Source organism: Malaclemys terrapin, chromosome 6 (genome assembly GCF_027887155.1).
Source record: "Malaclemys terrapin pileata isolate rMalTer1 chromosome 6, rMalTer1.hap1, whole genome shotgun sequence".
NCBI lineage: Eukaryota > Metazoa > Chordata > Testudines > Emydidae > Malaclemys > Malaclemys terrapin.
In genome coordinates, this window is record NC_071510.1 from 85,082,979 (window position 1) to 85,100,507 (window position 17,529).

General features: G+C 46.3%; 2 protein-coding genes across 4 annotated transcripts in view; one reads left to right on the forward strand and one right to left on the reverse strand.

Moving 5' to 3' along the window:
* Positions 1-5,656, reverse strand: part of MRPS27 (mitochondrial ribosomal protein S27) — a 64,581-nt gene extending 58,925 nt beyond the window's left edge. The window contains exon 1 of one of the 2 annotated variants that reach the window (XM_054031854.1): positions 5,638-5,656. Coding sequence is in view for 1 of the 2 variants with exons in the window: in XM_054031853.1 (XP_053887828.1) it covers positions 5,270-5,348 (79 nt within the window). In the remaining variant the exon portion in view is untranslated. Of the gene's footprint in view, positions 1-5,269; positions 5,511-5,637 lie in introns of those variants that run through there. The other variant, XM_054031853.1, reaches the window with a different exon arrangement.
* The window catches only part of PTCD2 (pentatricopeptide repeat domain 2), a 33,089-nt gene continuing 21,112 nt past the window's right edge, over positions 5,553-17,529 (forward strand). The window contains exons 1-4 of one of the 2 annotated variants that reach the window (XM_054031856.1): positions 5,553-5,685; positions 9,344-9,436; positions 13,440-13,569; positions 14,191-14,308. In XM_054031856.1, coding sequence (XP_053887831.1) covers positions 5,553-5,685; positions 9,344-9,436; positions 13,440-13,569; positions 14,191-14,308 — 474 coding nt within the window. The remainder of the gene's footprint in view (positions 5,686-9,343; positions 9,437-13,439; positions 13,570-14,190; positions 14,309-17,529) is intronic. The other variant, XM_054031857.1, reaches the window with a different exon arrangement.

The following is a 17,529-nucleotide window of genomic DNA, read 5'->3' on the forward strand; positions in this document are numbered from 1 at the left end:
CTCTGGGCTGAGCCTGGGGCAGGGGGTTGGGGTGTAGGAGGTGACCCTGCCAGCAGGCAGGGGATCTTGGGGGACAACTACTGCACTGGTGGGGTGTAAAATAAACTTTATTAAGAAAATGCAAAAACAGGGAAAATTTAAGTGAGGGGTATGGGGTTTAAGGTAGACAATTGGGGAGGGGTTTCTTCTACCCTGTTTCCCCGAAAATAAGACAGTGTCTTATATTAATTTTTGCTCCCAAAGATGCGCTAGGTCTTATTTTCAGGGGATGTCTTATTTTTCAGAAATGAAAAATGCCTTATTATCGGTGGATGCCTTATTATCGGGGAGGTCTTATTATCGGGGGGATGCCTTATATTACAACGAGAGGCAAAACTGTAAGTAGGCCTTATTTTCGGAGGATGTCTTATTTTCGGGGAAACAGGGTAGTAAATAGGGTAGGGGGTTTCAATGGTGGGGTACAATACAGTCGGGTACAATACAGTTGGTAACCAATTAACACTGAAGTATAAATGTAACAGGTAGCTAACAATTTCTATGTAAAGAGTGTGTCACAGCAGCATATAATCAACTAACAGTATGGGTAAAATGTGTTAAATAACCAACAACTTTATGTAAAAAATGTGTCAGTGGTGTAAATGTAAAATGTGAGGTGTGTTAGAGAGAAAAGGGGTAACCAATGGGGTTTTATGCTAGACTTCAGTAATACAATTGAGGTTTGGCAGCAGTGGGAATGGGGTGAGCATGTGAGGGAAGGGATTAAAAGAGAGAGAGAGAGAAAGAAAGTGGTAAAGAAGTGAGGTTGGGGGATGGGGGAAGAGGAGCACGTAGTAGAGCAGAGGCCAAAGGCAGAGGGAGATTTAAACTCAGGGAGACACAGAGAGCAGACAGGCTGCAAGTTTAAACAGCAGAGAGACAATTATACAGAACACAGTAAAATCTTATCTATGATTTAACTTAACCAAGACCATACAAATTAGCAAGTAACAAAACACAATGCAACAATTCTTTAAGCCTAACTTACAGAGTACAATGCAAGCAATTTCCTAAACTTAACTTAACCACAGCCATGCAAAATGAAATTACAACTTATCTAGACTAAAAGCTAAATCTAACCTAATGGGTGCACCTTATACTAGGGGTAGTTCCAGAGGGTAGACTGGTGTGTGCCTAGGATACAACTCCAAGGGGGGGGGGGGGGAGATTAACTAGTGGTGGCTGCAGCAGTGGGGTGACTGCAAGCTGGCAGCCCAGGATACAATCCAGGAAGGCACAGGCTTATTTCTAGCAGCAAAGGCACTGTGGAGCAAGAACCAGATTACAGATACGGACCAAGGAGTTAGCTTGTGTCTGCCTGCTGGGGAAAGAAAGCCAGCAGGTAAAACAAGGGGGGTGTTTTCCTTACCAATCCCCAAAGCAGCAGCAGGAACAGCAGTTTCAACATCAGAGGACACAGAGAGGACTCAATTCGCTTACAATAATCAGGAGATCTCCAGGCATAAATTGGTTGTTCGTGGGAGGGGAGTTTAAAAACGGGGGTACGCTCAAAAACAAACAAGAGCGGGGAGAGGGCCCCCCAAAGACCCCTAGCTGATCAGACCAGGTGGCAAAGCAAGGACCTTCTCTGGGGGTCTGATCGGAAAATGTCTGGTTTTAAGGGCAAACTCAGGCAGTTTCCCGCCAGTAACTTTGATTGGTTCCCCTTAATCCAGGGGAGGAGAGAAGGCAGGGAAACTGCAGGTAGGCACAGGACATGCCTGCGCAAGTTATGTCACAGGTGTGACTCATATGCTCAGCTATGTGGCCACTTTAGGTCTTGCATACCTGGGCAGACCACCTACACCGAGCCGGGTCCGAACAAAGAAGCTAGACAAAGGAGCGAAAAGCCCCCCCTCCCTGAGCAGAAAAATGGCTCCAGTCAGTCTGCACAAGCCATTTCCATGAACAGGGCCAGGCTGTGACTTTGGTTAGTTCCATGTCCGGGGGGGTGGGGGCGCCACACTGCACAAACAGAACAGCAGGGGGACAGCTGTAACAGACAGGAGGGGGTGAGGGGTGTAAGCTCTGGGAGGGAGTTTGGGTGCAGGAGGGGGCTCCAGGCTCAGGCAGTGTGTTGGGGTACAGGAACGGGTACAGGTGCTGGCTCTGGGAGGGGTCAGAGCTTGTGGTGCAGGAGTGGGTTTGGAGTGCACAAAGGGGAATGGGGTTCTGGTTCCAGGAGGGGGCTCAGGGCTGGGGTGCAGGAGGGGGTTTGGGGTGCTGGCTCTGAGAGGGGGCTCAGGGTGGGGCAGTTACACAGATCTCCTTGGGACTGTTGCCTGATGTGCTGAAATTACCTCTGACCCCATTTTCCCAGCCAGCTTGGGACTCTAGAACCCTGCCTTGTTGAGCCAGACATGATAGCCTGCTGCAACACAGACCCAGGGTCTGGGCCATGTCCTCAAAAGCTGCAGACTAACTAAAAACAATTCAGCAAGTTACCTGTCTCCAGCACCCAATAGGATCCAAACCCCAAATAAATCAGTTTTACTCTGTATAAGGCTTATACACAGTAAATTCATAAGTTGTTCGCCCTCTATATCACTGATAGAAAGAGATGAACAGCTGTTTCCTTCCCCGGGCATTAATCACTTACTCTGGGTTTATTAATAAATAAAAGTGATTTTATTAAGTATAAAAAGTAGGATTTAAGTGGTTTCAAGTAATAATAGCCAGGACAAAGTAAGTCACAAAAGCGAAATAAAACAAACTCACAAGTCTAAGCCTAATACATTAAGAAATTGATTACAGGTAATATCTCACCCTCAAAGATGTTCTAATAAGCTTTTTTCACAGACTAGACCCCTTCCTAGTCTGGGCCCAATCCTTTCCCCGGTACAGTCTTTGTTAGCTCCAGCAGACATCTCAGGTGGTAAGCAGGGGTTTTCTCACAATTGTCAGCCCCTTTTGTCCTGCTCCACCCCCTTTTATAGCTTTGGCACAAGGCGGGAATCTTTGTCTGTGCTTGTCCCCACCCCCGCCTCACCAATGGAAAAGTACAAGGATTAAGATGGATTCCAATATCACGTGACATGGTCACATGTCACTGCAAGACCCCTAGGGCTTGCCTACAGTGGCAATTTATAGCAATGCAACTTTCTCGCTCAGGGGGGTGAAAAAACACCCCCCTGAGCGCAGCAAGTTTCAGTGCTGTAACGTGCCAGTGTAAACAGTGCACCAGTGCTGGTAACTACACCTTTCGTGGAGATGGGTTTTTTAGAGCGCTGGGAGAGCTTTCTCCCAGCACTCTGCCATGACTACACAAGCCACGTTAAAGTGCTGCCAGTGTAGACTAGCCCCAGTCTCCATTCTTCCTGGGTTGGCCCACCCTACAGAGGAAGGCTTGCAGGTAAATAAACCATTTACAACCAATTGTCCTAGTCAATGGGAGCCAGCAAGAGTCTAAACTGCCATTAATGGCCCACACTTTCCATAATTACAATAGGACCTCAGTTATACTTCATAGGTCTAGCTTCAGATACAAGAATGATACATGCATACAAATAGGAGAAATATATTCAGTAGTTTATAACCTTTGTTATATCTTACAAGAGACCTTTTGCATAAAGCATATTCCAGTTACATCATATTCACACTCATAAGCATATTTCCATAAAACATATAGAGTGCAATGTCACAGTGCTGGCTCCAGGAGGAGGGTCCAGAGTGTTGGGGTGCAGGAGGGGGTACAGGGTGCTGCCTCTGGGAGAGGAGCCAGGGTCTGGGGTGTAGGAGGGGGTTTGAGGTACAGAAGGGTGTATGGGATGCTGGTTCCATGAGGGGGCTCAGGGCTGGGGTGCAGGATGTTTGGGGTGCTGGCTCAGAGGGGGCTCAGGGATGGGGTGCAGCCGCCCACCAGGCAGCACTTATCTCCAGTGACTCAGGGAGGCTAAGGCAGGCTCCCTGCCTACCCCGACCCTATACCGCTCCCAGAAGGGGCCAACGTGCCCCTGCAGCCCGGGAGGGCGGGGGGGGGGGGGGAAGACATGTGGCTCTGCACGCTGCCCCTCTCTGCAAGCACCACCCCCGCAGCTCTCCCAGCCCATGGGAACTACGGGAGCAGCGCTTGCAGGCAGGAGCAGCACACTGAGGGAGACGCCTGCCCCCTGGGGTCACGCTGGCGGCTTCCGAGAGCGGCATGGGATCAGTTAGGCAGGGAGTCAGCCTTAGAGGCAGCCACACTATGCCCCAAGAGATCACAATTGCCCAGTCGATCATGATTGACAGATTGGTGACCACTGGTGTACGTGGTGTTGTTATAGCCACGTTGGTCTCAGGCTATTGTAGAGACAAAGGAGGGTGAGGTACTATTATCTCACCCACCTGACTTCTCTAACTTTTGTTGCTGGATGGATAATGTCTAAGTGTTTATCCCTGCAGATTTTACAGTCCCAACATTACAGCAGGGTGCTAGTTCATCTTAGCCTGAAAAGCAGGTGACTGGGTACATGATAGTATGGTGGTGAATGTGGAATAAATCTGACTACATTGCCAAGCTGTAGTCAGAGCTGGTGCTAGGTATAAGCAGACTCAACAATTGCTTAAGGCCCTGAGCAGCTCAAGAAGGCTCCCTATTAATAATTAGAAGAACAGGAGTACTTGTGGCACCTTAGAGACTAACAAATGTATTAGAGCATAAGCTTTCGTGGACTACAGCCCACTTATGCTCTAATACATTTGTTAGTCTCTAAGGTGCCACAAGTACTCCTGTTCTTCTTTTTGCGGATACAGACTAACACGGCTGTTACTCTGAAACGTATTAATAATTAGTATGTAGTGTGGGCCCCCAAATTTCTGCTTAGAGCCCCTAGTGGGCTAGCATGGGCACTGGCTTTAGTAACCCCTTTATTCTGGGTGCAGGAGCCACAGGAGGCCATTCAGCTCTGACTCGTTCTTTGCACGCAGAGCTCCCAGAGCACTTTACACTGGCGGGGAGGGGCATGATTCTCCCCATTTTACAGGTCGCCCCAGCAGTGCGCTTCGGAGCCAGGAGCAGATCCCAGCTCTCCTGCATTGGCCTATGGCGCCTGGGCCATACAGGAGCCCTGCGCGGGCGGCGAGCTCGGGCCCGCTCTGGCTCAGCGCCCCGAGGGGCTCCTCCTACCCCGGGGCGCGCGGGAGGCGATAGGATCTAGCGGTGCCCGACAGCCTGATTCCCCCCAGGAGTCCGCACCCCTCAACGAGCCCCAGGGCAGGTGGAGCCTGCGAGCTGCTCCGGACCGTCACCCACCTGCCACGGTGCGGGCCACTCTCGCACCCCCAGCCCTGCCCCAGAAAAGCACGGCTCGCCGGAGCACGGGGGCCGCCATCTCGGAATGTACCAACTCCTGAAGCGAAGAGGGGAGACCCGAACAGCCACAGAGAGAGTACTCCCCTGACCTAGCTATTTAGCTACTGAGGACTCGTGCCCCTCCCTTCCCCTGGAGAGACACCGGTACTAGCAAGCGGGGGGAGGACGGGGTGAAGTCCATTTACAGGTGGCGTCTTTCCCACCCGCCTGCCTCTGGGCGCAGATGGTACGTTCCGAGGACAGAATGGCCGCCGCGGTAGCCGGAGGTTCTAATCAAATCCTGCGGGAGACAATCAAACGTTCCATACTGCGCTCAGCTGTCGCGGCGCCCGGCTGCTGGAGCTGCCCGCACGGAGGTACTCGCGGGTGCCTGGCCCAGGCTCGGGAGATGAGCGGGGGTTGGGGTGTCCTGTGGGCTATAGAGACGGCCAGCTGCGTACTCCAGCGACGGCCTCATGGCCTAGGAGGACTACACTTCCCAGCATGCACTGCAACGCCTTGGATTTAGTGGACTCGGCAAACTGGCGCTGGGGCTGCTGGGACGTGTAGTCCCTGCTGAGCTCCAGCTGTTCACTGCTGGGCTGGCGTGGAGCGGCCCCTTGGCCTGTCAGCGGCGTGCTTCGCAGCGTGTGCGCCCGTTGTGTTTGGGGTTAGGTTCCGCTGGTGGGAGCGGCTGCGGGGCTGTCGGAGCTGTCTGCCTGCCTGCCCGCCCTGCCCCCAGCAGTACAGGGGGCTAGAGAGCCGCTTGTGTTAGCAGCTAACAGCGCTCAGCAGGATCAAGCCCAAAGATAGAAGTGCCTGAGTTGAAACCACAGTTCTAACACGGGGCTTTATAGCCTCAGTTGTAACTAGTGGTAGGATACACTAGTAACTTCTTAGTAGTAATCACTGATTCTGGGTGGACGCAATGAAGGAACAAAAGACATTGTTTCACATGAAGAAATCTAAAACAGGAAGTGTTCTGTCAGCTCCAGAATTAGGCCTTTCATGGTGATTGGTCCAGTCCTATTGTTTCCCACTACACTTTATACAGTCACGACTACCAGGGCCTCTGTCTGCATTGTCATCTAAATGTTTCTAATTACCTAATGAAGAACTACCTTACACTCTTTGAACCCCTTGCTAATTTGTGTAGCTTTGAAAATCTGTGTATTTAGTGCCCCTTTACTTAACTTTTTACTGGGTTTTATGGTTAGGCTTTTCTATATTTGTCTATTTCTGCTGTGTCTGCCAACATGATATCTGGGTGCCATATATAAAGTAGACGTCTTGACTCTTCCTGTTTTGGATACTGAATCCTGGAGTACCATGGGGACTACTTTGTAAGGGTTTCAGAGTTTCTAGCATCTGGCTGTATAATCCTCTATTTTCAAATTATCTGCAATCTTGCATCTTTCCTTTGCAATCAATGTACATATCAGGTTGCCATGTACAGTTTGTTATTCCCCATTAAAATCAATTAAGAAAATGACAAAGCAAAGAAAACAATTTGGACTAGTTTTTGTGCTGTGGAGTTTGTTCTAGGTGAGTTTTATATCCAGAAGAAATTTGAAAACGAAGGGTAGTCAGAAATAATATTATTTATTATTTGTGTTGCAGTAACGCCTAGGAGCCCCTGTCAGGGACCGGGACCCCAACTCCGTTGTGCAAGGCTCTATCCAAACACCGAACCAAAAAAAAAAGTCTCAGCCCCCAAAGAGCTTACAGTCTAAGTGTATAACAAGAGAGAACAGGTGGAGGCAAGCAGGGAGATGGGGGAGAGAAAGGACAAAAAGTGACTAAAAATGGTATTGTGGAGTTCCGTACTTTTTTTTCCCTCCCTCTCTCTCCCTGATTTTCAAATCAAACCTGTGCAATTTACAAGTCAAAAGATGAGTTTTCTAAATGTGAGGGCTAAACTCAGCCAGGGATCTGGTAATCTAAATGTGTTCTTTCTGCCTTTCAACAGAGAAGTAAAGTTTAATGTGCAGCCCTGGGACACTATTGCCTCCTAGCTGACTGCACTCCATGCTTTGGACAGCTGTGGATATTAACATCGCTTGCTGTGGTGCAGTTTCTCACCTTCAGAAATTTTGTTAGTGAAAATCCCTAAATAAAACCTCAGATGCCTTAATTTCTCCAAATCAGAGGATGATACTTAATAAATAAGGCTACAATTTTGTCACGGAATCCGTGACTTCCAAAGACCGCCAGCAAGTGGCTGGGAGCTACAAGGTCCTGGCGGCTGGGGGATACCCCACAGCTCCTTGCCGTTGCAGGTGCTGGTAGCCTCTGAGCCACTGCTGAGGGGATCCCACAGCTCCAAGCCACAGGGGGAGGAGGACCCTGGAGCTCCGAGCTCCCCCATGTGATGATGGGGGGCCCCCAGCCAGCCCCCGCAGTGACTCCTCATTTTGTCATGGATATTTTCAGTGAAAGTCACGGACTGGTCACGGGCTTCCATGAATTTTTCTTTATTGCCCGTGACCGGTCTATGTCTTTTACTAAAAATATCTGTGACAAAATCTTAGCCTTATTAATAAGACTACCTCAAAATAAAGAATGTGTTGTAAGTTATTAAACTGATGATCTCTTGATGAGATGTTAGAAATGGCACATTTCAGGGGTGGAAGGAGGAATGAATATACCAATTTTCAACTTTCTAGTTCAGTGGGAACAGAAGAATTGTCATTTAGTCACCCAGTTATAACAGGTTAACATGAGACAAGACACATTTGAAAGAAATGAGGTGCGTTTATTTCAACCGTGTTAGGATGGTTTGCATTGGTGTATATTTTAATATGTATAGGTGGGCCTTTATTTTGTTATGTAAATAGAAATCTTAGGATTTTCTTTATTTTTTTGGTTCCTTAGAATTTTTGGTTTGTGTGTATATATAAATAAAAGCGTCCTTTTTTCCTACCGATATGAGCTGCTCCATTAGTTAGGCTACTTATTTCCTTTTTGTATTCCCCTAACTTATGATTAAGCCAACACACAAAAAGGATTAGAATGATTCCATAAGCAACCTAGACGAGTGGACTGTATCAGTTTAAACTATTACAATAACCATGTTAAAATTGCTTTGTTGCAGATAGTTTCTGTTACTGAAGAGATGTCTGTGATGGTAAAGATTTTGCAAACAGAATTTAGCTGACAATTAGCTGAAAAAGATGAGATGCAAAAAAAAATTGAGTTCAGCATCAAAGTCTTGAGCTTGTAAACCCTTTGAGGCAGGAACCATGTCTTCCTATGTATTTGAACAGAACCTAACACGAAGGCGCTCCAAACTTGATTGGGAAGTTTGGGTGCTATTGTGATGCATATAATAATACATGCTCATCTTTCAATTTTTTTCCCCCTTTTACAAAATTCTTTTGGTACTTCCTGGCTTACTCAAGAGATCCCAGAATGCATCATTCTATGACAGCACAAATATCAAAATCTCTTCTCAGCCGCTATTTGTCCTGTCATAGAATGGTGCATTCTATGGTCCACTCTTGAGAAAGCCAGAAAGGAACACTACTAAAGGATTTCACAAAGGGGGGAGCTTTTTTCCTCCTTTCTGCTTTGACTGCTCTCACTGATTAGTTAGTGGGGAAACACACATCTCAATTTTAATTATTTTTTTGCAGTTTACTTTAATTATGCATGAAGCAAAACTATTATACTGCTCACGCCTCCTTGTCTATATTTGCCCTGCAAAGCTGTAGGAGTAAATACTTATTTTTGTCAGTAAAGTAAGCAACTATGACTCAGAGACTCACAGTTGAGAAAGAAGGTGCCATGTTTACAGTCATATTTTGACTATGATGCACTTTAAGAGCCTGTTTTTTAAAGGCACTGAACACCCACAGCTTCCATTGACTAAGCTGCAGATGCCCAGCACTTCTGAAAACCAGGCCCTAAATCTTCTTGTGGTCCCGGATTACATGCTAAATAATAGCAGCAATTCCTAAATGCAAACTTCAATGTTGTCAAACAGTACATCTAATATTATGCTGAATCTTCCTTTTCCTTTCTCCCCATTTTTAGCAAAGCGATATCTGCTAACCGATAATATTATACAATTGCGAGAATTTCAAGAGAAGAAGATATTAACGGAACGTCGTCTTTATTGCAGTAAAGGTACAAGTATTTATTTTATTGAGCAATACCATCAATATTAAAATTAGCATTTCTGTTTGTTCCAGTCAGGGCCACCAAACCACAATGCAGCTTTGAAACTTTTTAGAACAGGTAACTGTTTTCTTCTACAGGGAAACTTAGTACACCTCTACCTCGATATAACACGACCCTATATAACACGAATTTGGATATAACGCGGTAAAGCAGCGCTCCGTGTGGGCGGGGCTGCGCACTCTGGCGGATCAAAGCAAGTGCGATATAATGCGGTTTCATCTATAACGCGGTAAGATTTTTTGGGCTCCCGAGGACAGCGTTGTATCGGGGTAGAGGTGTATAAAATTTAGTAAATGCTTAGGTATCCAGAAGAGGGTTATGCCAATAATTCTGTCTTAATCCACTTTGTAAATTAGCAATTTTGTGCTATTCAGCTATTTCCTTTCTCCAAACCTCTCAACTTGTATCTCCTCTGATTCCAGTGACACCTGTAAATGAGAAATATGAAAGATGAGTTCAGGATCTCCAAAATGAGTGTGGAGTAAAGTCTTGGATTGTTATTGTTAATAGACAAAGTCCTATTAAGGAAAATCTGTAGAGGTTCCTGGAGTTCATAAAGGTTATGCAAGACTTATCTTCATGAAGCTGTCTGATTATACACAGATTTTGTTTCTGTTAATCAACGTTTTATATTCACAAATGCAAGATTATCCCAAAGAACAAATGAGGTTTGTTGGGGGGGGTAGGATGTTCTGTGAAGATGTAAAACCCAATCTTTGTGGGGGGACAGAGTGGGAGCTGAGAGTTATTTCCTGAGATAAAAGATAGAAACAAGTGTTAAAAAATTTAATTGGCAGTATAGTGTTATAATGCAAAATAGGATAAGAGTGAGATACTCATAATTTAAACATGGGATGAATGGCATGAAACTGTGTCACATTAGCGCCCTGGGGGAGGGAGAGAAAAAGCAATGCAGGCGAGACATAATCTGCGGTTGGCCATTTGACCGATCCTAAAAAGAATCAATCAATTGACTGGTCATACATTGGTCAAATATTTTAAAGTAAAAAGAACTTTTATATATATATGTTCCACTCTATATGCATCCGAAGAAGTGGGCTGTAGTCCACGAAAGCTTATGCTCGAATAAATTTGTTAGTCTCTAAGGTGCCACAAGTACTCCTGTTCTTTTTGCGGATACAGACTAACACGGCTGCTACTCTGAAACCTATTTTAAAGTAGTGATTTATTAGAACACTAACAAAAAAAAAAAAAAAAAAAGGTAAAACTTTATGGTCCCCAATAGGCTTAGCCTTAGGTAGATAGTTATGACCAATTACAAAAAACAAGTTACTTAACAGTTATTTTAACTCAGAAAATTGCAAAATGCAATGAAATGAAGTTGTAAAAAATGAAAGAATGGCACCAGGATGCAGTCAAAAAGGTAGGCTCCCACCTACATTAGGCCATTCATGCTGGAATATTTGGGAACATTTGACTTTGGTCAAATAAATAGGTGACAAATGACATTATTTGAGCAGTCAGTTGACTGGCTTGCCAAGCCTAACATAATCACAAATCTGCTGTGGAAATTTGCTTTCTTTCAAAGCAGCATAATAAGTTTCTTCATACTTATTCATTTTTCTGGTACTTTGTGTAGATATACCATTATTTAAATGGTATTCTTTAAAAATATTAGGCAACATGGCAATTCTTAAAAGCTTTTCATGTTGAAAAAATAGTGCTGCTTCTTAAAACATCAAATGCTTGTTTTGTGTCTGATTTAATAGCGTTTATCAGATGAATTCTCCCTAGAATGTGGTTTTACACTCTGTGATGTTTACTTCGGGTTGCGCAAATTTGGACTAGTAGTCCCACAGTCGATCAGGGTTTCGCCACAAGGAAAGCAAAGGATTGGTGGACTAATTACAATACTACTAGTATTGATTTGCACAGATCTGTTAAAAGTACATGTTTGTTTTTTATGTTTAAAAGGGCTCTCTTCCCTTTCCATTTCCACTGCTTGGTTCACTCATAAGATCCCTGCTATGGTGGTGGAATTTCAGTATGCGGAGGATGTGGAATAAGATTCATAAGATATATATTGAATTTATTAATGTGGGTCAGGCACTGTTGCTAAATGTAGGAACTAAGCTTTATAGGGATTCAGATCATACTTCACTTCGTTTGTCTACTTAGCTGAGTTATATTATCCCCTGGGGACTAATGGATCTATAATATGTCAAATTCCTAGTTTATGGTGCATATGTTGGGTGTGTTCTTATTTCCTGCACCCACCATAGTATTTGAGAGACCAAGAGAAGTAATTACATTTTTTACCAAGTGTCACGGAGTGCGGGCGAGTCAGGGCCCTGCACCCCTCTCTTCCTGAGATTCATCGTGACTCTCAGGCTAGGTCTACACTACCTGCCTGAATCGGCGGGTAGAAATCGATCTCTCGGGGATCGAATTATCGCGTCTCGTCGGGAATGCGACAATCGATCCCTGAATCGACGCTCTTACTCCACCAGCAGAGGTGGGAGTAAGCGCCGTCGACAGGGAGCCGCGGAGGTCAATTTTGCCACTGTCCTCACAGCGGGGTAAGTTGGCTCCGATAGGTCGAATTCAGCTACGCTATTCGCATAGCTGAATTTGCGTATCTTAAATCGACACCCCGCCCCCCCCGTAGGGAAGACCTGCCCTCAGCCAGCCAGTAAAACAGAAAGTTTATTAGATGACCGGAACACAGTCCCAAGCAGAGCATGTAGGTACAACCAGAACCCCTCAATCAAGTCCTTCTGGGGGGTTTAGGGAGCTTAGCCCCAGCTTGGGGTTCCCTGCGTTGCACCACCCAGCCCAAAACTGAAACCCAACCAAAAACTCCTCCCGCAGCTCCTCTCTTCCCCCTCCCCCCAGCTCCTCCTCCTCCTTTGTTCAGTCTCCCTGGCAGAAGGTGTTATTTCTCCCAACCCCCCTCCTGGCTCAGGTTACAGCTCAGGTAGCTTCCTTCAAGGGAAGTCCCCCATCCCCAATGCAACCCCCCTGCAACATTCCCAAGTCAAATCTGTCCTGCTCCCTGCTCCGTCACACCAAGATCCTGTGGTTATAGCCTGTGCATTTCTGTTCTAGCTTTAGAAGAGTATGAGACATCGCTTCTCCTTGCTTCTTTCACTTATCCAGGACTATGAATCCCCCAGGCCAATACTGTTATCTGGTGATTGGTGTAGTCCCATGCCTGTTTGAGTCTACAACTGGGACTGGAAGAAAAAAAGAGGAGTGTCAAAGCTCTTGGGGGGTTTTTACTTTTATATCCCATACAGTACACGGTGCAGAAGAGTCTAGAAAAGCTTTAGATTTGGAGCCCTTTTTAAACTTGCTAAGTCCCCCTCTCTTTCAGACATTCGAATTTTCAAGGAAAACCCCGATATGTACTTCTCTGTGGGCAGTATTATACCTATTACTGGGGAAATCCTTTTAATGATATGACCTTGTCTACACTACAGGTTACTTTGGTATAACTTACGTCGCTCAGGGGTGTGGATTATAAGTGCCAGTGTAGATAGCAGTATGTCAGCAGGAGAACTTCTCCCACCGACATAGCTATCCCCTCTTGCAGAGGCAGGAGTTATTAAGCCAATGGGAGAGCTGTCTCCTGTCAGCTTAGAGCATCTCCACCACAAGCAATGAGAGAGAGAGAGAGAGAGCTATACCTATCTCATAGAACTAGAAGGGACCCCGAAAGGTCATCGAGTCCAGCTCCCTGCCTTCACGAGCAGGACCAAGTACTGATTTTTGCCCCAGATCCCTAAGTGGCCCCTTCAAAGACTGAACTCACAACCCTGGGTTTAGCAGGCCAATGCTCAGACCACTGAGCTATCCCTCCCCCAGTTGCATTGGTGCTGTAGTGTAGATGTAGCCTATGAAATTGTCATACTTCTGGTCAGAGTATAGTATACTGACTGAAGGAGCTGTGTCCAATAGACTACTGCAACAATTTGTTTACTTTCAGATTTATATTTTAGAAATATCAAAGAAAAATTGAAGAAAAATAGAATGATCCGCAGAGATGAATTAAAAGCATTGCTTCATTTGTGCCAGACACCAGACGATGTGGAAATAGCTAAAAATGTTATTTACAGGTAATTTAGAACAAAATCCAAAGCAAATTGTTTTCTCTGTCTCCTTGTATTTTTCATTTATGGTAATTTTATTTGTAATGTATGTCTCTAGCAACGATGAAACGTTGAGCTCAGTAAAAGGAAAAAAAGTTATGGAGAGTGAAAAAGCCGCTTGCACCTGGATGTTGCCCTGCAGAAAAAGATGGAAGCATGCTGGCATGAAAATAGCCCTGCTACTGCCTGTGCTGCTTTTGCTTTGTAAATAGAGGACTAGAGTATTTAGGGCTGTCAATCCAACACATTTTACAAGTAACATGTGTACTAAAAAAATAATGCAACAAAAATCAATACAAATAAATGCTGTAGGCCCACTCTATTGCTAAACTGATAGAGATTAGTTTGTGGGCAAAAGAAGTGAACAGTAATGATGTCATCTCTTCATTATTTACTAATTGGATGGAGCTGACAATGTTCTTTCCATGCAATGATCTTACTGTTGTTCTAAATGCCATTGACTGTATACAGACAGAACAGTCTGCCTAAGCCATTTCACATGCAGATTTCATTGCCTCTTGAAAGTCATAATTAGTTGCAATTTTCCACTCCTGATGTATTTACATTTTAAAAATCTTTTCTAATCAGGTACCATGCAGAAAACAGAAATGTAACCTTTGGTGAGTTTAAATTTGGACCCCTTTTTATGAGGCTGTGTTATGAGCTGGACCTTGAAGTACCTGCAATAGAGCTCATCAAAGATCAGGTAGTTTCCCTTTATATATATAATTTTAAAAAAAAATTATTTTCCACTTCAATTCTAATTTTGGTTAGCAATATGTTGCATGTCCTGACCTCCCGTGAGCTCAAAGTTATAGTAAAGTGGAAGATTTGTAGAAATAATGGGAATTTATTTTCTAAGATGCAGAGGCATGTGGGCTGATTAGCCAGTGCTGACTTTCCAGTCTCTGCTTTTCTCGATTAGGAACAACAATTGAAAACATTGAACCAAACTGGCATTTCTGTTGTAATTGGAAGGTTAGCTGGATTTCAGAATAATTACAACATTTTCTATAAAATGCATTGAATAGAAGTAGTTCTTCACTCTACCAAACTTACCTAACATTGGTAAACATATTTCACTGATGCATCGTTTGTTGTTCTCTATCATCATCTTTGGGCCCCACTCAGCCCCCCCGCCCACCGCTCTCCCCTGCGGGGGCAGGAGGCAGAAGCTTGGTCCTGCGGCAGCCAAGCTTCCTCCCCTCCCGCCCCCCGTTTCTTCCCACAACGTGGTGCATTCCGGCCCCTCCTCCTTCTCCTCCTCCCCCGTCTCCCTGCCGGCAACGGCCCTTGCGAGGGGGAGCAGAGCCGAGCCGAGTGGCAGCGTGCTCCCTGCTCCGTAGAGGAGGCAGAGAGAGGTAGGGACGGGCCTTGGGGAAGGGGGTGGAACAGGGCATATCCCTCCCAGCCCCCTGCCATGAGCCGCTCAGGGCAGGGGGCTGGGAGCACCACCACGAGCTGAGCACCCCAGCCCTCTGCCCTGCACCCCCCGCACCCTCCAAGCCTTCTGCCCTGAACCCCCCACACACCCAGCCCTGTGCCCTGACCTCCCCCCAACACCCAGCCTTATGTCCTGCACCCCCCACACACCCTCCAGCCCTCTGCCCTGACCTCCCCCCAACACCCAGCCCTCTGCCCTGATCCTCCCCCACACCCAGCCTTGTGCCCTGCACCTCCACACCCCCCCCAGCCCTCTGCCCTGATCCTCCCCACACACACCCAGCCTTCTACCCTGCACCTCCACACACACCCAGCCCTCTGCCCTGACCTTGAGTCGCCCCCAACACCCAGCCATCTGCCCTGCACCCCCACACTCCCTCCAGCCCTCTGCCCTGACCTCCCCCCAGCCTTCTGCCCTGCACCTCCACACCTCCCCAGCCCTCTGCCTTGACCTCCCCCCAACACCCAGCCTTCTGCCCTGCATCTCCACACATACCCCAGCCCTCTGCCCTGCATGCCCCCACACACCCAGCCTTCTGCCCTGCACCTTCACACACACCCCAGCCCTCTGCCCTGACCTCGTGTTGCCCCCAACATCCAGCCTTCTGCCCTGCACCTCCCCCACACTCCCCCCAACCCTCTGCCCTGACCTCCCGCCAACACCCAGCCTTCTGCCCTGCACCTCCACACACACACCCCAGCCCTCTGCCCTGACCTCGAGTCGCCCCGCTCAGCCCGCTGCAGGCCTAGGTGAACAGAACCCCAGGCTGGAAGCAGGCCGAGCAGGCTGGTGGTATAAGATCAGCATTTTAATTTCATTTTAAAGGAAGCTTCTTAAACATTTTGAAAACCTTGTTTACTTTACATACAACAATAGTTTAGTTATATAATGTAGACTTATAGAGAGAGGCCTTCTAAAAAACGTTAACATGTATTACTGGCATGCGAAACCTTAAATTAAAGTGAATAAATGAAGACTCGGCACAGCACTTCTGAAAGGTTGCCTACCCCTGATGTAGAGAGAGGATATTATCAGCCTGTTCCAAAGCCCACTGAAGTTGATGGAAAGACTCCCTTTGACTTCACTGGGATTTGGATCAAGCATTAATTTAGTAACATGGTTGAGCACATGCCTAGCTTTAAGCATGTAAGAAATCCCTTGAAATAACTGAGGCTGCTCACATGCTTATTCAGGCATGTCTTTAAATAAACATCTCTTCGAATTAGGACCTATGTAAGAAAGGCCCTGAGTTCTTGCAGTACTGATGAATGATATTAGATCATGGAAGGCAGATGTCACAGTTACCGGGCCAGCCACATCTTAAATAGCTTTGTGTCTTTCTCAAGTGCACCCCTCAGGTGACAGGCCTGGCTTCCTGCACCTCACTCTTGGTGGAACCATGTGATCCAACCACTCCTAGATTGAGTCTTGAGGCTGTAGCACACCTGTTTACCCAACCATGTTAATCCAATAGGCCCAACCAAGTTTGGCACCTGTAAGCCCCTTTTTCTCCAGGCACCGGTGCCAGCTGATTAAAGTGACTCAAAAACAGCATCTTCAAAACAAAGGAGCATTTAATTGCCAAAGGGAACACAGAGTTTAGGCAAATGGATCAACACAACAAAGAGTTGAATATATTCCCTTACATAAGATTAACCTCCCTATTCATAGCTCAGGTAGGTCTGACTTATTCCCATCTGTGGGCTGAGAGCCAGCTTGCTTGCTGCAGTCCCTGTGTATGTCTCCGTCAGTTTGGGTGTCCGCCTCAGGGTATGTCTACACAACAAAAGTGCACAGGCTAGCCTACTCAAACAACCTTGTCCGGCTCAAGCTAGGGTGGTAAAGATAGCAGTGTGGACATTATAGCATGGGTGGCTGCATGGGCCAACGACCTGAGCTCAGACCCACCATGACCACCTGGGTCTGAGCTCAGGGTGGTTAGCCTTTGCTGCCACACATGCCATAACATCCATGCTGCTATTTTTAAGATGCAAGCTTAGGTGAAACTAAGGAATGTCTGTCTACTTGGGCTGGTAGGCATGATCCCAGCCGCAGTGTAGACATACCCTGACAGACCAGCTAGCTCAAGCCTAAAGCACCGCTTAACTCAAGCTAGAGATTTGTGTGTGTAGATGGGAGTCATATTAAGGTGTAACACTCAAATTGTAACTCAAGCTGACTGTACTGTAAAGACATACCCTACGTTTTTGGAACAGCTTGATCCTAGGTTTTGGTTTGGGAACAATATACCTTGCCAGACCATCTGGAGCCAGGCAAGGGCTATTCCCAATCCATAGGTTCCCCATTGTTTCTCCCTTAACAACCTCCTTTGATTTAACTTCTGGCAGTCAAGCAGGTTAATGTGGAACAGATAACCAGAGGGACATGCCATATTTATAAAAAAACCTACATGTAATAAAGGCTATAATTTTTTTCACAGAAATTTTTTAAAATGTAATGGCAGAGGTGTGTGAAAACGAGGC